At 40.8% G+C, this 20890-nt stretch overlaps 1 protein-coding gene across 2 annotated transcripts; it reads left to right on the plus strand.

Moving 5' to 3' along the window:
• Positions 1–338: 338 nt before the first annotated feature.
• LOC100380857 (protein-arginine deiminase type-2) lies at positions 339–15505 on the plus strand. 2 transcript variants are annotated; one of them, XM_014133498.3, is made up of 16 exons: positions 339–730; positions 3513–3681; positions 4552–4621; positions 4791–4852; positions 5259–5376; positions 5729–5881; positions 6035–6225; positions 6333–6436; positions 6533–6644; positions 6878–6985; positions 7092–7243; positions 7690–7837; positions 8089–8182; positions 14004–14083; positions 14193–14321; positions 14549–15505. In XM_014133498.3, the coding sequence occupies exons 1-16, from the start codon at positions 579–581 to the stop codon at positions 14780–14782; spliced, it is 2076 nt and encodes a 691-aa protein (XP_013988973.1). In that variant the 5' UTR covers positions 339–578; the 3' UTR covers positions 14783–15505. The 2 variants fall into 2 exon arrangements, with proteins under 2 accessions (XP_013988973.1, XP_013988974.1); XM_014133499.3 differs by lacking the exon at positions 339–730 and adding an exon at positions 1532–2099.
• Positions 15506–20890: the final 5385 nt, after the last annotated feature.

A 20890-nucleotide genomic window follows, 5' to 3' on the forward strand; every position in this document is an offset into this window, starting at 1 on the left:
TGTATTGATGCGTTGCCTGTTTGATGGTGCGTCAGAGGGCTTAGCGGGATTTCTTATAAGTGTCCGGATTAGTGTCCTGTTCCTTAAAAGCGACAGCTCTAGCCTTAAGGATGTTGCCTGTAATCCATGGCTTCTGGTTTGAATATGTATGTATGGTCCAGGTGAGGGGACAATTCATGGTGCCATGAAGGTCCAGACTCGTTGGCTCTATACAGAGGCCTGTGCCTAATGTCTACGACTGCATGGCCTTTAGGGCAGGGATTGATTTTTAGGACATATTTTTGTGATTCAAATATAACCTTCAACATGACAATCAGTGTGACAACTAAATTTATACTGAGGCCTAGTTTAGGCCTATGCCTACATTATCCTGTTGCTATTCAAGTGCCGACTGCTATGACAGGGTGCACGTTTGGTTTGCTGGGTAATTGCAGCCTCCTCTGCCTGAAATTGCTAGCAGGAAAACACCCCCTTATCAATAAGGCCAAGCCTACCCTTCACTGCCATATCTCATTCCATCATTCTGCTCCTCTGCAATGTACTGTCTCACCATAGATGTTTCATAGGAACAAGTTTCTATGACCAGGCACCCTAATCTCCTTCAGCACCTTAATAAGAGAAAAGCAACCGACATACCAGTACCGTATCAACAGACATTTCGTCTCGACATTGAGAAAACTTTGAGGGCTCTTTATGTTGTTGGCACAGTGTTGAAAGTGAACCTAAATAGGTGAGTGTGTGTATCTATGCTAGGCTACTGCACCAATAGATGTCTTCAGGTGGTAGGTAGTAGGCTGTTGTTGGCTACAGTGTAGCCTATAACACTGTAGCGTGACAATACTATATTTTACATAGAACAATATTTTTTTATGGCAATACATTGTTTCAACTGTTATGTACTGCTAGATAAACTATTTGGGGATTATCTCTCAGTAGCCTACCCAGCTAGTACATTTGGTTCCTTGTAAGTTGTGGGAACATATGTTTTTGGTCATAAGATTCCTGACAGTTAAAAAAAAACGTTTTCTAAGCGTTCAGAGAATGGAAATGAACATTTTGCATGTTCTAAGAACATACATTTTTAAGTTGAAGGGAGGTTCTGAGAAAGTTTTTCTATGGTTCCCTAAAAGTTTTCCTGAGAGGTTTTATTAACATTCTGAGAATGGAAATTATAGGTTATTTGAAGGTAATTAAATAAAGTTACGAGAACATGTTTCAATAAGGCTGCCAACTTAATTTGTGTTAACTGTTTTGAACTACAAGCACAGGTGGAAATCCATAGCTCCAGGATGGAGCTAGCATGCCATGTATTTTTTTACTCAAACAAAGCTGTTCATTTTTGTCTATTCAAAGAAAACAAGCACTCATTAATACCAGCTGTGGCTAATTAGTGGGCGTGGCCAAAACACCTGAACACACTTAACAAGAGAGGAAAAAGAGAGTTTTGTTGATGCTGAGAACTGATTGTATAATGTTTTCTGTTTTTTTTTTTTAAATGGAAAGTTTTCTTAATGTTCTGAGAACATGACTTTAAATAGAACCACGAGGAAACCCGTAGGACATGTTATGGGAAGGTTGTATGCAAGATAACCATAGGACAACCACGCCTCACCAAGCTCTAAGAATTATATGGTTCTCATAATGTTTTAGGCTAGCTGGGTAATTTGTCTACGGTTTGTAGGTACACAATACTGATTAACCCTATTGCTTTATTTCATTTGTTAAGGCGGATACAATGTTGCACCTCTGTCATGTTTCGTATTGCCGACTGGGGCTGGCTGCATACATACAGTTACAGTAACTGCGCGAGACCATTTGTAACCAATCATCAGATGACGCGAGACATTCACCTGTGTTATAATCAGCTGGTCACTAGAGCCAGCCCAGCAGCACGCAGCTACTTCCTGCCAATACTGTACATCAGGGTGAAGGAATTGCGGTACAATTCTATTTTATCATAGCCAACAGCAAACAAATAATTTTGCCGCTGCCGCAGGGAAAGTCATGATCATCCACCCTCGGACACTGAGAATTGAGTATGGAAAAACGACCAAAGTCATGTGCGTGGTTGGCACGGAACTTACTGTAAACATGGACAGGTAACGTTAGGCTAGTTCTCCAAGGCATCAAGTATGGGTCGTCATTTATTGATTCATTTATTAGAAATATAATCAAATATTTACTAATGTCATGCATTGGTAAGGACGGTTGATTAACATTAATCTCTGTAATTGTTTGGAAAATCGTATCCCTCGTTATTATTCACAGTTATTATTGAAATGAAAATGGAACACTACACAATTGATCTAATGTAAAGGGATGTGGTGCTGTGATTAACATTAAAAAATATAGCCTAGTAACTTAAATCAAATGTCAATAGTATTTTTCTCACACTTATTAATAATTGTATATATTAATTTAATTGCTTTATAATCTTATTCCACTTGTAGGTCCTGCAGTGATAATATATTTTTAAATGATTGATTACATCCACTGACTATTTTGTTGTCATTTTACTTCTTGGATATTCCAACTGCAAAAGTAGTTGGATGATCATGCCCCGATATTGGGCTGAAAGGACTGTTTGTGGATGGCATTTGTATTCAGCGGAGGAGTCAGACCGCGTGTTCTTAGCGGAGGGAGTCTGCATCAGTCACGTCTTTCTGCTAGTCAACAGACTCTGGTTTGTTGTCCTTACAAGCTGTCAATTCATATGACTCCAGTGCAACAGAATTCGATGGGTTATAATCAGTTACTATGGCCTATGATTTCCAAGTTAACATGATAGATGATTTCCAAGTTAGATAGAAAAGAGTGGTAAGCCCAACACAAATCGCCAACCTGAAGAATTAAACATATTTTGGTACTATCATGACTATGACTGCAGTTAGTTTATCTGACACTCCACATGGTATGATTACACAGCAGATACAGATGGTTTCACAACATCGGTGTGTGAAACAACTTCAATACTTATTGTTAAGAAACACTTCTCTTTGTGCTATTGTTTAGAGAAGCCTAGGCTCTGTTTGGGAAAATACTATCCCTCCTCCAAAAACCTAATGTTCCTTTGGTGTGGACCACCTCCAGGGCTTAGCCTGGACTCCAGGTGTTAGGTTTTACAGCTAAGCTTAATGTTTATAAACAAGTGTCATACTGAGTATAACAACTTGAGATGTTGGTTGATACTTTGACATATAAGTACAATCCTTTTTGCCAATATTCTTGTGTAGGTTGATAGTCCAGTATTTCTCCCTCTTTGGTACGTTGCTACTTTTAGAGGCATGTAGAAGACATCATACCTCTCCGATGACTGTAGCAATGTAACTTTAGAACTAGCACTGCCACCTGTTGCTTCTGGAAATAGGGGATAATGAACTGCACTCACTGCTGGTACTCCACTGCAGTATAGGTATGTCCTCTTGTGTTTACTCTGTTATTGCTATAGATTTGTATAAGAAAAGTATCAGGATGTGATGTGTAACTGTCACATGCATTTATTGTTCCCCTAGGAGTGCCCCTCCTAGCTCCAAGTACTTCTCTGTGCAATGCAGTCCCAGAGTGCAGTACAGGATCACCCCACCCCCACCAGAGAGTGGGACCCTCCCCTCCACTCTCAATGGTAATACAATGCTTCTTATCACCATGGACACTGCCAGCGAAGTGGGAAATGATAGCAAGGTAAATAAAGTAGGCCACTCCCACAGCCATGATAGCTACACTCTTAGGAAAAAAAAGGTGCTATCTAGAACCTAAAAGGTTTCTTTGGCTGTCCCCATAGGATAACCCTGTGAATAACAATGTTTGGTTCCATGTAGAACCCTATTGGGTTCCATTTAGAACCCTTTTCCCAGAGGGTTCTGCATGGAACCCAAAATAGTTCTACCTGGGGACCCTGGAACACTTTTTTTTCTAAGAGTGAACCCTGAGACTTCAGTATGTTAAATCTTATTAATAGAATCCTGAGTTGAATATTTCCACTTGGGACTGAACATGCTACAGTGAATTATGTTAATAAGAAAAACAAATCAAGTATTTGCTGCTCCTACACCTCTTAAGAGTGGCGTGCAAACCACACTGAAATAATGCAAATGTGGCACTCTCAACCTGATACCAGAGAGATGTCAAACAGTGGAAAGTGATGTGGTTAATCACAGTGCCAGTTCTATTGATAAGGAATTGAAGGAGACTTTTTGTCAGTTCCAGAATGGGCCAGTTGTTTAGATTCTCCTCTGAAATGTTACATTTACATTTTAGTCATTTAGCAGACGCTCTTATCCAGAGCGACTTACAGTAGTGAATGCATACATTTCAAACATTTCATAGATTTTTTTCTTTCCCGTACTGGTCCACCATGGGAATCGAACCCACAACCCTGGTGTTGCAAACACCATGCTCTACCAACTGAGCCACACGGGACCACCGTGAAATGATGTACTGTACATATCTGGACATGAATATATCATAGAAGACCCCATCAAAACACAACCACTGCTTAGTCACCAGTGTTCTAGATGTTTAACTTTGTAAATGTTGTCCTTTGTTTTGCAGCTATCGGTCATGTATTATGGAGAGAAGACGGAGGTGTTAGGGAAGGCTGTCGTTCACCTCACCGCTGTTGGTATGTTTTGTTATGCTTAGGACAGGAGAGCACACCCTTATAAACTACCACCCGCCCCCACCTTCATAGCATACCTTTGTGAATGTCATTTGTACATTTTTATATTTCACTTGAGACCCCAAAGCAGCTCATGAGCTTCAGTGACACCCAGGGCCTCTCTGTCTTGTAGAGATTTCTCTGGACGTAGATGCTGATCGAGATGGCCAGGTGGAGAGGAACAACCCCAACAAGGTGGGTTATGTCTGCTGAGTCTGTCCAGGCAGGTCTCTTTCAGCTCAGAGGTCACTATCTTTGTTTCCTAACACAGCAGGGTACATAAGGAGACGTTCTAACATGAATAGGCATGTCAGAAGACTAGTGTTCATTCTGTATTCCAAAACACAAAGGAAGATTGCCAAGGCACTTCTAGGAAATTATCTGTCAACTAACACAGGGCTCAGCCTTCCACTGATATTAATAGGTATATCAAAATACTGTTCATACTATATTCCTGGAAGTGGGAAATTCTTTTCAACGTTGTGCTTTTCCACTCAGTTGTAAGTCTAATCTTACCTCATGCAAACACATTGGTAAAAGCTAAATTGGCAGGGCAGTGTTAGTTCTTGTCGCTGAATAACGAGTGTTGATCTCTCTACAGGGATCCTGGATGTGGGGGTCTAATGGCCACGGTGCCATCCTACTGGTCAACTGTGACTCAGAACGCACCTATGGGAAGAGACGGGACAGTGAGCGTGCTGAGGTCAGCAGGGTCTCAGGTATACAGCAACAGCTAAGTCATCTTGGCCCACTGAGCTGACCGGCTGACAGTGCTGCAGGCATTGCAATAAATCAACATTTTAAAGTCTGCAGGTCTGTCTTTTGTGTGTAGTCAGCAGAGAGGAGCAGTAGGGATGTGTGTGTATTTGTGTTGGCTAAACACAAAATGCCTGAGCTAGGGGTGTGTCTGGTGTGGTTTGATGGTTCCTTCACAACCACCATCCTCCTAGGATAAGTAGTTGTATTACACACTGTCACACCTATGTTGTCATTGAGATGAGGTCACATTGATTATGACATTGATGGGTTGACACTTGATGTACAATAATGTCAGTATTTGTGAAATGTCAGATCTGAAAGACATGTCCCCAATGGTGCTGCGGACCAGTGGCCCTGCCAAGCTCCCAGAGGGCTACAAGCTGACCATGCACATCTCCCAGGGGGATGCAGAGAGTGTCAGGGTCTTCAGTACCAGGTCCACAGCAGGCATGCACCAAACACTGAGTGAGTCAAGGACATTTTGTTCAGTCAGATCTTTTATGTGTTCTTCTGGCTGTCCATTCATGTATAATGTGTGTACAATAGGGTTTTAATGGTGCATATGCATAAATGGAGATACATTTGATCATCATTATCAAAAATGGTTTACTGCTGCAGAAAACCTGTTCTACAAGAGCTTTGTGAAGGACTACCCACTGGTGCTGGGCAGTGAGAATTTGTCCAAGGAGGTCCCGTACCTCGGGGGAAACGCTGAGATGAATTTCTACGTTGAGGGCCTGAGATTCCCTGACAAAGACTTTGAGGGCCTCATCAGCATCAGCCTCAGCCTGCTGGAGCCCAGCTCTCAGGTACATTGTAACTCTTTCACTGTTCGTAGTTTAAAACTTCAAAAGGTATATTCTGTACCTCTGTCGTGGAATCTATCGTTCATGTTTTTGTTCTGTTATTTTGCCAGGGCTTCCCTGAGACGCCCATCTTTACAGACAGGGTGGTGTTCCGTGTGGCTCCCTGGATCATGACACCCAACACACTCAACCCTGTTGAGGTCTTCGTCTGCAGGTGAGAGATGATGATGGCATTGATGTTGCTGGAAATAGTGATGGTGCTAGCTGTAAACGTACTTAGACAACTGTTTCTGTGCATTTGATTACCCAGCACATCTGATAACTACCAGTTCCTAAAGGGAATGAGGAGGCTGGTGGAGAACAGTGGGTACAAGCTGAAGGTTTGCCATGAGTACATGAACAGAGGAGACCGCTGGATGCAGGTAAGCAGTGGGATTTAGCTTCTAGCCTATCATGCAGTTTTGTGCATTTTAACTTTTTTCAATTACAACCTTTTTTTAAACACCATTTATTTCACATTCTTTTACATCAGTGCAAATCATTGTCAGCCTTGTCTCTCGGTTTTAAATAAAAGAAATCAGAACATAGACCGGTGTCTTTTTTTTCTAACTGCATTAGAAATATAATAGGCATGTAAAGAAGGTTTCTCTCTCAGGATGAGATAGAGTTTGGCTACATTGACTCTCCTCACCAACGTTTCCCTGTTGTGCTGGACTCCCCCCGAGACGGAGAACTACAGGATTTCCCTTATGATGTGCTACTGGTAAGAAAAGGCATTCACAACACCTGCAGTTAAAATGTACTTATTTCCATACTGTGAGGGATGTGGTGGAACTCTTTCTCAACCGCTCTCTGCCTGGTGCCCTCAGGGCCCAGACTTTGGCTATGTGACGAGGACAGCATATGATGAAGAAGTGAGCAGCCTGGACTCGTTTGGTAACCTGGAAGTTAGCCCTCCAGTCACTATAAATGGAAAAAACTACCCTCTGGGCAGGATCATAATTGGAGTGGCTTTCCCCACGTGAGTGTAACTTAGCCAGGGGTTAGTTGCTTCAACGGAAGAGAGTCTGGTTCTTAGATCCCAATATTTGCCGTTATTCCAAAGTTTATTTATTAATTAAATAACCTTGATGCTGCTTCCTTCTATAAATGTCTTGCTAATGATTCATTAATATTTGGAACAAAGAGATGGGCTCCCAAGTGGCGCAGCGGTCTAAGGCACTACATCTCAGTGCTAGAGTCGTCACTACAGACACCCTGGTTCGAATCCAGGCTGTATTGTAATCAGCAGTGATTGGGAGTCCTATAGGGCGGCGCACAATTGGACCAGCGTCGTCCGGGTTTGGCCGGTGTAGGCCGTCATTGTAAATAAGAATTTGTTCTTAACTGACTTGCCTAGTTAAATAAAGGATAATTAAAATAAAAAATGGCTGTGAGCAGTGGTGATAAGGCTGTTTAACTTTTCAGGGCAACCAAGGGCCGCAACATGACCAAAGTAGTGCAAGACTTCCTTTGGGCACAGAAAGTCCAGGAGCCCATTGCACTGTTCTCTGATTGGCTTCTGGTTGGGCATGTGGATGAATTCATGACTTTTGTCCCAGCTCCTGACAAAAAGGTAAAAAAAGTCCTCAAGGAAAGTATCGTTGCCCCCACTATTAGAACATATGAGTAAAAACACTATGCTCTTTAATATAGAGTAGAAATGACGGAGAGCAAAGAATTGTTAATGCCGTCCATTTGCACATAATGCATTTAGACATGACGCAGGCTGTGGCTACCCTGTGGTTATGTGATAATGTAAAGCTGTCAGGAAGTCAAATGAAGCGCACAGCCAATGTTGTCTTTGTCCTTTGTTTCTCTGTGTAGGGATTCCGGCTGCTGCTCGCCAGCCCCGACGCAGGCTACAAACTATTCAGGGGCTTACAGAATGACGGGCATGGACAAGCCAAAATGTTTGACGGTAAGCCTTCAGTTAGGCGACTAATTTCACTGTGTCTCAGTGTGTATCACTGTAGTTATAATTGTACCAGTGGAGGCTCCTGAGGAGGCTCCAGAGGAGGAAGCAGAGGACCATCCTCAGTGAATTTCATAAAAATGGTAAAACATTGAAAATTTTTTCCTTTTTAGATAACTATACCAGATATATTCACATCACCAAAGAATTGATTAAAACACACTGTTTTGCAATGAAGGTCTACAGTAGCCTCAACAACACTCTGTAGGGTAGCACCATGGTGTAGCCGGGCACAGCTAGCTTCGGTCCTCCTCTGTGTCGTGACGTGACTATCATTAATGTAATGACTGCTATTTGTAGAATAATTGCCTACTATGTTTAATTATTACTCAATTTAAATTCATCATTTAACAATGAACTAATTAGGAATTTGGGGCACCATGGGAACAGTTGTTTACCTAGTTACTATCTTCCAACTTAAACCCTAAAGATTATCTAAATATCAATAACAGTCAGTTATTAATTATTACATTCTGAACATCACATAATCCTTGGAAATCTGCACGAACCATAACCTAAGTGATGAATCAGCAATACACAAATTGTTTTAATTATTTATTTACTAACTAACTATATCGTCACACAGAATATGTAAACACACACATCATAGGTTCTTGATTACATGCATAATAGAATGAAAACGGGTTCCTAGTGGACTAACAAAAGCATGACCGTTTGGTTACGCAATGGAAAGGGGAGGGTTATGTAAGGAGAGACAGAGTCAACTTCTCATATATACATTTGGAAGCTACGCTCACGGGAATATGAATACTTTGCACATGAACGACCGCTCATTCGGAAAAGAAATGCAATACAGTTGAAGTCGGAAGTTTACATACACCTTAGCCAAATGCATTTAAACTCAGTTTTTCACAATTCCTGGCATTTAATCCTTGTAAAAACTCCGTTAGGATTCAGTTAGGATCCCCACTATATTTTAAGAATGTGAAATGTCAGAATAATAGTAGAGCGAATTATTTATTTCAGCTTTTATTTATTTCATCACATTCCCAGTGTGTCAGAAGTTTACATGCACTCAATTAGTATTTGGTAGCATTGCCTTTAAATTGTTTAACTTGGGTGAAACGTTTCGGGTAGCCTTACACAAGCTTCCCACAATAAGTTGGGTGAATTTTGGCCCATTTCTGGTGTAACTGAGCTGGTGTAACTGAGTCAGGGTTGTAGGCCTCCTCGCTCGCACACCTTTTTTCAGTTCTGCCAACAAATTTTCTATGGGATTGAGGTCAGGGCTCTGTGATGGCCACTCCAATAGCTTGACTTTGTTGTCCTTAAGCCATTTTGCCACAACTTTGGAAGTATGCTTGGGGTCATTGTCCATTTGGAAGACCCATTTGCGACCAAGCTTTAACTTCCTGACTGATGTCTTGAGATGTTGTTTCAATATATCCACATAATTTTCCATCCTCATGATGCCATCTATTTTGTGAAGTGCACCAATCCCTCCTGCAGCAAAGCACCCCCACAACATGATGCTGCCACCCCTGTGCTTCATGGTTGGGATGGTGTTCTTCGACTTGCAAGCCTCCCCCTTTTTCCTCCAAACATAACGATGGTCATTATGGTCAAACAGTTCTATTTTTGTTTCATCAGACCAGAGGATATTTCTCCAAAAAGTACAATCTTTGTCCCCATGTGCAGTTGCAAACCATAGTCTGGCTTTTTTATGGCGGTTTTGTAGCAGTGGCTTCTTCCTTGCTAAGAGGCCTTTCAGGTTATGTCGATATAGGACTCGTTTTTACTGTGGATATAGATACTTTTGTACCTGTTTCCTCCAGCATCTTCACAAGGTCCTTTGCTGTTGTTCTGGGATTGATTTGCACTTTTCCCACCAAAGTACATTCATCTCTAGGAGACAGAACGCGTCTCCTTCCTGAGCGGTATGACGGCTGCGTGGTCCCTTGGTGTTTATACTTGCGTACTATTGTTTGTACAGATGAACATGGTACCTTCAGGCATTTGGAAATTGCTCCCAAGGATAAACCAGACTTGTGGAGGTCTACAAATACTTTTCTGAGGTCTTGGCTGATTTCTTTTGATTTTCCCATGATGTCAAGCAAAGAGACACTGAGTTGGGAGGTAGGCCTTGAAATACATCCACAGGTACACATCCAATTGACTCAAATTATGTCAATTAGCCTATCATAAGCTTCTGAAGCCATGACATCATTTTCTGGAATTTTCCAAACTGTTTAAAGGCACAGTCAACTTAGTGTATGTAAACTTCTGACCCACTGGAATTGTGATACAGTGAGTTATAAGTGAAATAATCTGTCTGTAAACAATTGTTGGAAGAATTACTTGTGTCATGCACAAAGTAGATGTCCTTCCCGAATTGCCAAATCTATAGTTTGTTAACAAGAAATTTGGGGAGTGGTTGGAAAACGAGTTTTAATGACTCCAACCTAAGTTTATGTAAACCTCCGACTTCAACTGTATATATTTATGCGTAGATGTCTTTCTCTGTTGTCTCTGTTGAAACCAATTGATCCGTCTATGGGAAGTGGTTCGATTGAAGTCTCTTGTTGTTCACCAGGGGTCACAATGTCCTTCTTAGTTGTAGGCTTGTTTTGTTCTGGAGTATTCATTAGAGTAGATATTACAGGTGTACCACACGGTGTTCAGAGGGATCTGTCTTCCCTCTCATCTTTGGTCAAATGTTCTAGACTACTTTACATGCACAGCTGCAGACGGTGCATGTTTTCGTCTGGTTTACAAAGTTTCTGACCATTTTAGCATGTGGACCGCGGCCTCACATTCTCTGGTCTCAATGGTTGATTATTCAGGGTACAGCTAGGACCACTTAACACGCCGGCAACAACCCGGCATGTTTTGGTCTAATGTAAATTTCGTTAGCTAATCCTTTTAACCTGTTAGGGCTAGGGCGCAGTATTGACACGGCTGAATAAAAAACGTACCCGATTTAATCTGGTTACTACTCCTGCCCAGTAACTAGAATATGCATATAATTATTGGCTTTGGATAGAAAACACCCTAAAGTTTCTAAAACTGTTTGAATGGTGTCTGTGAGTATAACAGAACTCATATGGCAGGCAAAAACCTGAGAAGATTTCATGCAGGAAGTGGCCTGTCTGACAAGGTGTCGTTCTTCTTGTCTCTGTTTATTGAAGAGTGAGGATCTTAGCTGTACCGTGACACTTCCCACGGCTGCCATAGGCTCTCAGAAGGCGGCAAAATGCTGAATCGTGGCTTTGCAGGCTCTGGCTGAAACAAAGTAGTGCGTTTGGGTAGTGGCTGGTTACAGTACTGTGAGACTCAGGCTCGTGCCCGCGTCGACCGAAAGCTTTGTTTTCTTTCCTCTGTTTAGCTAAATGGACATTCCCGGTCGGAATATTATCGCTTTTTTTACGAGAAAAATGGCATAAAAATTGATTTTAAACAGCGGTTGACATGCTTCGAAGTACGGTAATGGAATATTTAGATTTTTTTTGTCACGAATTGCGCCATGCGCACGACCCTGATTTACCATTTTGGATAGTTTCTGGAACGCACGAACAAAACGCCGCTATTCGGATATAACGATGGATTATTTTGGACCAAACCAACATTTGTTATTGAAGTAGCAGTCCTGGGAGTGCATTCTGACGAAGACAACAAAAGGTAATCAAACTTTTGTAATAGTAAATCTGATATTGGTGAGTGCTAAACTTGCCGGGTGTCTAAATAGCTAGCCCGTGATGGCTGGGCTATGTACTTAGAATATTGCAAAATGTGCTTTCACCAAAAAGCTATTTTAAAATCGGACATATCGAGTGCATAGAGGAGTTCTGTATCTATAATTCTTAAAATAATTGTTATGCTTTTTGTGAACGTTTATCGTGAGTAATTTAGTAAATTGTTAGTGAATTCGCCGGAAGTTTGCGGGGGGTATGCTAGTTCTGAACGTCACATGCTAATGTAAAAAGATGTTTTTTGATATAAATATGAACTTGATTGAACAAAACATGCATGTATTGTATAACATAATGTCCTCGGTGTGTCATCTGATGAAGATCATCAAAGGTTAGTGCTGCATTTAGCTGTCTTCTGGGTTTTTGTGACATTATATGCTAGCTTGAAAAATGGGTGTCTGATTATTTCTGGCTGGGTACTCTGCTGACATAATCTAATGTTTTGCTTTCGTTGTAAAGCCTTTTTGAAATCGGACAGTGTGGTTAGATTAACGAGAGTCTTGTCTTTAAATAGCTGTAAAATAGTCATATGTTTGAGAAATTGAAGTAATAGCATTTCAAAGGTTTTGAAAATCGCGCCACAGGATTCAACTGGCTGTTACGTAGGTGGGACGAATTCGTCCCGCCTGCCCTAGAGAGGTTAAGCACTCTCGTCTTAGGGGCTTTCCAACATGCCGACACAATGTCTGTGCTCACATGGGCGTGGTACTGACTGGGCACAGGTTTATATGAAAAACCATTATCTTGTGTCATAGGCTAAAATCAAATTTATATAATTTCCAAAATTGTTTCATATTTAATCATATCATTTTTACATTTAGATGTAAATCTGATATATATACAGTGTACAAGCTCTTAAAGTTACAATGTTTCCGTTATAACGTCTTTCTGATCATTTTAATGACATCACAAAATGGACATTCATTTTCCATATTCCATCTCACATCATTCCCAACATTCTTTATGTTAGAAATATTGTTTCATTATCCACTTTTGGATGTTGGAGTTTTGGCGGCAAAGTCTCAATGTGTAACAAATTATTTTCACCACTCATACTGCAGGGAAAGAGAGAGAAAGTTTATAACCTGCTGTTAAGTCATAAAACCGGCCCAACTCCCACCTCGGGTGGGGTCTGGCTATCTGTCAGCTATGTGCGGAGCTGATCTGGCACCTTTGATCCTCACCAAGGAGACAGTGCCATGACGTCTGGGTACATTGACGTCAATACAAAACCTTGGAGGCTCATGTTTCTCACCCCCTTCCATAGACTTGTTGTCCACTGACTCAAAGGATCAGAGAATCAATGTAGTACTGAATGCATAAGTTACAGCTAGCTAGCACTGCAGTGCATAAAATGTGGTTAGTTGACTCGGTTCTGATATGAATGTTTGGCTTGTAATTTTTTTTTTTGGCTTGCCTGGTCACAGACGGCTGATGTGTTGTGCACTGAAGTCCACAAGTGAAGGGAAATTGTGAGAGGAGGAGCGCGCGTAGATGTGAGAAGTAATTATACAAAGATCGAAGGGATCATGCTGTTTGTATGTGGCTGCTAGGAAAGTGAACTGTGTTTGTGTGTGATCAGGGGTGTATTCATTCAGCCGATTCTGCAAAATGTTACATAAATGGTATGAAACGGGGACAAACATACTTGAATTTGTCTAATAGAAACTCTCATTTGCATCTGTTAGACTAATGATTACACCCTAGATCAGCTAGATACAGGCAAGAGTGTGCAACATGATATTCAATGTGTCAATGTTCGTTACTATGATTACTCAAATTTCTCTTGAGCTGTGCACCTACTTTCATAGGCTAGGTTGTAGCATCCTCGATGGGTATAGAGAAAATTTGAGTATCATGTAGTAGCCTAAACCTATCAATGTAACATTTGGCTGGGTGAATGGAATATGAATGACAGTCATCCAATATGCTGTAATAGAAATAAGGCCACCCCTAATAAAAAAAGAATCGTCCCCCTCATCTTAAACGTCACCGACCACCCCTGAACTGTGTGTGTTGTTAATAATCAACACCGACTTCCTTCCCGATCTTAACAGGCCTTGGAGCAGAAGAAGAGATTACGGTAGATGAGATTTTGAGTGATGACAAACTCAGAGCAGAAAACAACTATGTCCAGGTGAGGGAAACTAAATGCCAGATGAACTAGTTACTCAGAGAGGCTAGCAGAGCGTTGCAGTGCTTGGTGAAATAACCATGTAGATGTTGTGACTGCTGCCATCCCACAGAGCTGTATAGACTGGAACAGGGATGTCCTTAAGAGGGAGCTGGGTTTAGATGACGATGATATCATTGATCTGCCCATCCTTTTCCATGTGACGGAGGAGAACAGGGCAGTGGCCTATTACCCAGACATGGTGAGCAGATGCAAGTTCTACACTAGAACACCTCCAAAACAAAAGTACTTCTTATTTTATTTGCTATACATTTTACATTACATAATGGCAAAACTCAAAAATGCTGCCAAATCATTTTAGACAATTTGTGAGGATTTTCTACGTGATTAGGAAGTATGCTCAAATCATCTACTACCCAAGTAGTGCAAGAAACAAATCCTAATTGAGGCATATGTCTCTACCTCCAGGTGAACATGATTGTGTTGGGGAAGAACCTGGGCATCCCTAAACCGTTTGGGCCCAAGGTGGACGGCCGCTGTGCCCTGGAGGCAGAGATGACCTCCCTCATGGAGGGCCTGGGACTCAGCTGCACATACATTGATGACTTTGCCTCCTACCACAAACTGCTGGGAGAGGTTCACTGTGGCTCCAACGTCCGCAGGGAACCCTTCTCCTTCAAGTGGTGGAACCTGGAGATGTGAGGAATTTGGGGCAAGGAATGGTTGTAGTTAGAAAGAGGGACTAAGGCTTGACGTAAACAGCAGCAACAATCGCCAGCAGCAGTCATCTTCAAACAACAACAGTAGTCCTTGTACTGTACTACCCCCTTTGTCTTTATTAAACATGTATTTGCCTTTTTTTTACAAAAGGATGAAAAACTATATTTCTAAACAAGACTTTCGGACTTTAACAAGGGCTTAAGCAGATTATCAACGAGAACACAAATACAATCATCTGAATTAAGCACATTGCAGGCTGAATCTGTTGTTTGGATTGGCGGCGTGCTCAATCCAAGTGTTGTATTTACATGTACAGATGAACAGGACCACAGAGAAATGTGCAAGTATAATCTGGAGCCACCAGAGGGTGTGATCCAACTATTCAAGCATTTCTGAAGACTTGTGAGAGAGTTTTAATACATTTATTTTAAGCTTTGAGATGAATGCACACTATGACTCCAAAGGCTCTCAACCTGATGTAACTTCCAATCACATTTCAATTAATAGTATTTTGTTGAATCATAATCTTTAGAACGGTGTTTGATGATAATACATGATTAAATAAATGTCAGACTAACTGTATTTTGATGCAGTGTTCCTTACTTATGCAGAGATCCTTCAGATTCAACAAAGATTTCAAAATAATTGTAAAAGAAGGCTTTATGCACTAATGCACAACTGACAATAAAGTGCAACTAAATTCAATATTGGTTCTTGTTCATTTCATTGAAATAAAACGTCATGATAACGATGCCTTCATATCAGTTCTTTTCATTGTATAAATCTGAGATAAGGGAAAATGTCTCTGATCAGGAGATGTAAAACATTACACAAAATACCCAGGTTCCATTCATTGAGAGCAGATATCTACAAATGAATACATATATCTGTTTAGTTTTACATTCAAACCAGTTGGTGATAGATTCCAGTTGGTGATATCCCCCATGGGATTGATTCCTTATATGAAGGGGGATACCCTCCTACAAAGCAACTTACTTAACACAATCATTAAAAAGGCAACTTCAAGACTTGTCACAGTGTAATTCCTTTTAAAAACCAAGTCAGATTTTCAAAAGATCAGCAATTCTTTGAAAATGTAGTGCCGGTTCCCACATCTACACTTATGTATCCCCATATTTCTCTATCGAAACTGATGTAAGGAAATAATGACTTTATCTGTCTGCTTTTCTAGAGAAGTTTGACTGGTTTGAAGAAACAATTTATTTCCAGCATGGTACTGTACCGTTGACATGGTTTTGCGAGCAGATTTACACCATGCACCATGTATACACATCCAAACACATACTTTAAATCAAACTAGAGGTTTTAAAAAAATAAACTGAAGACAGTAGTTACTGGACAGTAGCTTGGCTTTGGAGGCTGTGTGCTTTGGTTAGGTCACCTTGGAGGAATGTCTGACTGTGTGGTACTATCTACAGTATGGGACAGTGATGAATACTGATGAGTAATTTAGTTTGGACACCAGACTTTATCAGTAATTCAATACTTCATGTTTTTTTCCTCAGCTTATAGGGGCAATCTGTGATTGCTACATCAATATTTGGACTGTTAAATTAATGATATATATTCATTGATTCTTGAAGAATTTAACTTATAAATGCCTCATGAACTTAGTTGTCGTACCCCCTCAAAACCCAAAACATATGTTTGTTTTACTAATTTGCTTGTTAACAAGGTAACTGGAAACAAACACTATATAGCCTCAACATGGTTAAAAGTATAATTTTGCTATCATGTATGGTCAGTCCTTGCATCCATAGCACTGTCTATGAATTTGAGAGTGGTTACTTTTCGCCAACCCCATCACTCAGCTGGTTATCGAAAATGTGGCCAGGGAAAACACTTTATTGTTTGAACTGCAGATTACCCCTTAAATGGCCTGAAATACATTGACTATAATTATGGAGTCAGTAAAATATTGTCCATTCATCAACATAACCTGTGAACTGTAATTGTACAGTTTGTCAGGGGAAATTAATAATGGAATCAAAACCAGCAGCAGCATGATGATAAAAGTACCTTCTATCAAAAACATGTAACATTTACTAAAAGTTTCTAGTCAACATCCACCATTACACTCTTAATTGACCATTAATAAAACACAAGGCTTGGTGTGACATCAAAGGATCCGGGACACCAAGAGTAACAAATGTACAGTATCATGGTGGGATGTGAGGTTGATGGGAGCAATAATATCAGTTCTTCCAACAATGACAACATTGTCAACAGGACAACACCCTCTTATCCTCCTCATGCATTCCTTTTTAGCCTAACAGAAAATTTCCCCCAATGCATGATCAACAGATCTCCTGCAACACCAATCTGTCTAATGCTTAAGATCCATCCCTCCCTCCCTCCACCTTCGAAACAAAACAAAAACAATGCCATAGAGAGGACAAGGGAGAGTATACTATGAGTTACCACATGAACAGATTCTAATTTCACAGAGCTCACGGAGCAGAAATATATGCAGGCTAAGCGAGCCAACAGACAACAGCCAGAAGCGATACTGTGTGAGTGGCACTCCTTTTGGGAATGGGTGCTGTCCACTCCTCTCCTTCACCTCTCTAGGCATGGTAGGAGTCAGCCACTTATAGTTGGGATGAGGGAAGGCTGAAAGTGCATGTCCATGGACCTGGCTGTTCAGACTGGACTGTGGTGGAACACACGCACTTGCTTCATCTCCTCACCCCAGGTGGTGAGGGTAGGAAACATCATCTCCACCCCACTGATACTCAACACTGGGGCCCCACAAAGGTGCGTTCTCAGCTCTCTGCTGTACTCTCTGTTCACCCATGAGTGCATGGCCATGCACGCCTCCAACTCAATCATCAGGTTTGCAGACGACACTACAGTGGTAGGCTTGATTACCAACAACGATGAGACGGCCTACAGGGAGGAGGTGAGGGCCCTCGGAGTGTGGTGTCAGGAAAATAACCTCACACTCAATGTCAACAAAACAAAGGAGATAATTGTGGACTTCAGGAAACAGCAGAGGGAGCACCCCCCATCCACAGCGACGGGACAGTAGTGGAGAAGGTGGAAAGTTTTAAGTTCCTCGGCTTACACATCACAGACAAACTGAAATGGTCCACCCACACAAACAGTGTAGTGAAGAAGGCGCAACAGCGCCTCTTCAACCTCAGGAGGCTGAAGAAATTTGGCTTGTCACCGAAAACACTCACAAACTTTTACAGATGCACAATCGAGAGCATCTGGCGGGCTGTATCACCGCCTGGTATGGCAACTGCTCCGCCCACAACCGTAAGGCTCTCCAGAGGGTAGTGAGGTCTGCACAACGAATCACCGGGGGCAAACTACCTGCCCTCCAGGACAACAACCACCCGATGTCACAGGAAGGCCAAAAAGATCATCAAGGATAACAACCATCCGAGCCACTGTCTGTTCACCCCGCTATCATCCAGAAGGCGAGGTCAGTACAGGTGCATCAAAGCTGGGACCGAGTGACTGAAAAACAGCTTCTATCTCAAGGCCATCAGACTGTTAAACATCCATCACTATTATTGAGTGGCTGCTGCCAACATACTGACTCAAATCTCTAGCCACTTTAATAATAAAAAATTGGATGTAATAAATGTATCACTAGTCACTTTAAACAATGCCACTTTATATAATGTTTACATACCCTACATTACTCATCTAATATGTATATACTGTACTCTATACCATCTACTGCATCTTGCCTATGTCGCACTGCCATCGCTCATCCATATATATATATATATATATATATATATATATATATATATATATATATATATATATATAGTACATATATATGTACATATATATATATATATATATATATATATATGTACATATTCTTATTCAATCATTTACACTTGTGTTTATAAGGTAGTTGTGAAATTGTTAGATTACTTGTTAGATATTACTGCACGGTCGGAACTAGAAGCACAAGCATGTTGCTACACTCGCATTAACATCAGTTAACCATGTGTATGTGACCAATAAAATTTGATTTGATTTGATACAAATGGTTATACAGTACCTGTGCAGTTGGGGCTGTTTTGAGCCCCAAATTTTTTGCTATGTATTTGTTTTCTGGGATTGCCTCTATGCATGTTATTTTGGCATTAATACGTGTCACATATCAGTTTGCAAACAATGTAAAAAAACATATCATTCAGTTAATAAGCTGCGTACACACATTACCTATTTTTTGTTTTCTTGAGTAAGTCAGCTCCAAAATGTATATGCAGGTGTTTCAGCCTCGCTCAGTGCTTTCTGTGGTGGTGGGACGAGCCAGTAGAAAATAGGAGCATTGCGCTGTGATTGGCTCAGTGTTCTGTCACTCATGGGGACAGTACGTCAAGTTTAAGTCCTTAGTAAGGATAGACATCCAAAATTTCAGCCCTTTGGGTCCTGCCATAGAGGTATATTACAAGGTCGTTGGCCACAGATAAAATGACGTCAAATAACGTTATATGTACCGAAGCTTTGATTGGACTGATCATGTCAACATCTTACTTTCAAAGTCTTAGTTAGCAGTCATTATCGTGAATCAAGTTGACAATCTACAAATCCTTTTTAATCCTTGTCATATGAAGAGAAATAATGAAGAGAAATTATAGATAAAACGTATCGGTGCTCATCGGACATAAAGATTACACAACAAATTGGAAATCACAAATTCAACAATGAGTCGTTTGGAAGGAATCAGTGGCCAACTGCAGGCATTGCAAGGCAACCACTAACGTTAGCCTGGGATTCAATGGAGTGGATGTGTGAATGCCAGACTTTGATGACAATCAAATTTGCCATTAATGGACCGCTGCGATGTCTTGTATGCTGCTGCATAAATTATGTAATATGCAAGGGAGATATGTATACCGTAGATAAGAAAGTAATACTAAGTGCATGTTGTGTAGTAAGCTGTTAGTAGCCAATGTGCCTCACCCTAATAATTTGGTCTATTTTCACCTCTTAATTTCGCCTAGTGTTCTAACTTGGTTGTGCACATGTAGCCTATAACCTGTTTTAGAGAAACGTAATCATGTCACGTCCTGACCATAGAAAGCTGTTATTTTCTATGGTAGAGTAGGTCAGGGCGTGACAGTTTTTTTTTCTAGTTTAGATTTTCTATGTTGTTATGTTCTAGTTTTTGTATTTCTATGTTGTTTTTTGGGGATGATCTCCAATTAGAGGTCATCGTTGTCTCTAATTGGAGATCATACTTAAGTAGTTGTTTTTCCCACCTGGGTTTGTGGGAGATTGTTTTTTGAGTTAGTGTATGTTTCACCTCTTTGTCACGGTTTGTTGTTTTTGTTCTTTAGTTTATTTGTATGTATTGCATAGTTTCACAGTTTAATTAAGAAAATGTAGAACGATACACACGCTGCGCTTTGGTCTGCGCCTTCATCAGACGACAACCGTGACAAATCATTGAATATTGTAAGAGCTTTCATTGTCTTTTTATATGCCCCCTTTATTTATCCTACGTTTCTGACTTGTTGTACAGGGAGCAGAGGTGGGACCAAGTCATTGTTTTACAAGTCACAAGTAAGTCTCAAGTCATAGCACTTAAGTCCCAAGTCAAGACCGTCAAGTATCAAGTCAAGTCTCAAGTCCTAAACTTTGAGTTTCGAGTCCTAAACAAGTCATTTACATTTACGTCATTTAGCAGACACTCTTATCCAGAGCGACTTATAAGTCATAATGTGCTCTTCACCAAATGTAATACCATTTCATATTTTTAACAAGAGTAATAGTGTATTACGTTTATGCAAATCATGAATGCTTTTAAAAATATCTATATCATTATTACTTTCCAAATAAACATTATATTTCCATGGAAATACATGGGTAGTCATGAGAAAGACCCCCCCCCCCAATAGTGATCGACTATCGAGGATCACTATGGGGCGCAATCGAGCGACATAGGCTTGTACACAATCGCCCAACCTTAACACACACACACACACACTCTCTCTGTGTGGTTACAGTAGGCTAACATATGTCAATGGTTTTAGGAACAGCAGTAACATCAGGCAGGATTTAGGCTACCAACTGCCTACCCAGTTGTAACTC

Source organism: Salmo salar, chromosome 12 (genome assembly GCF_965601325.2).
Source record: "Salmo salar chromosome 12, fSalSal1, whole genome shotgun sequence".
NCBI classification, from domain to species: Eukaryota; Metazoa; Chordata; class Actinopteri; order Salmoniformes; family Salmonidae; genus Salmo; species Salmo salar.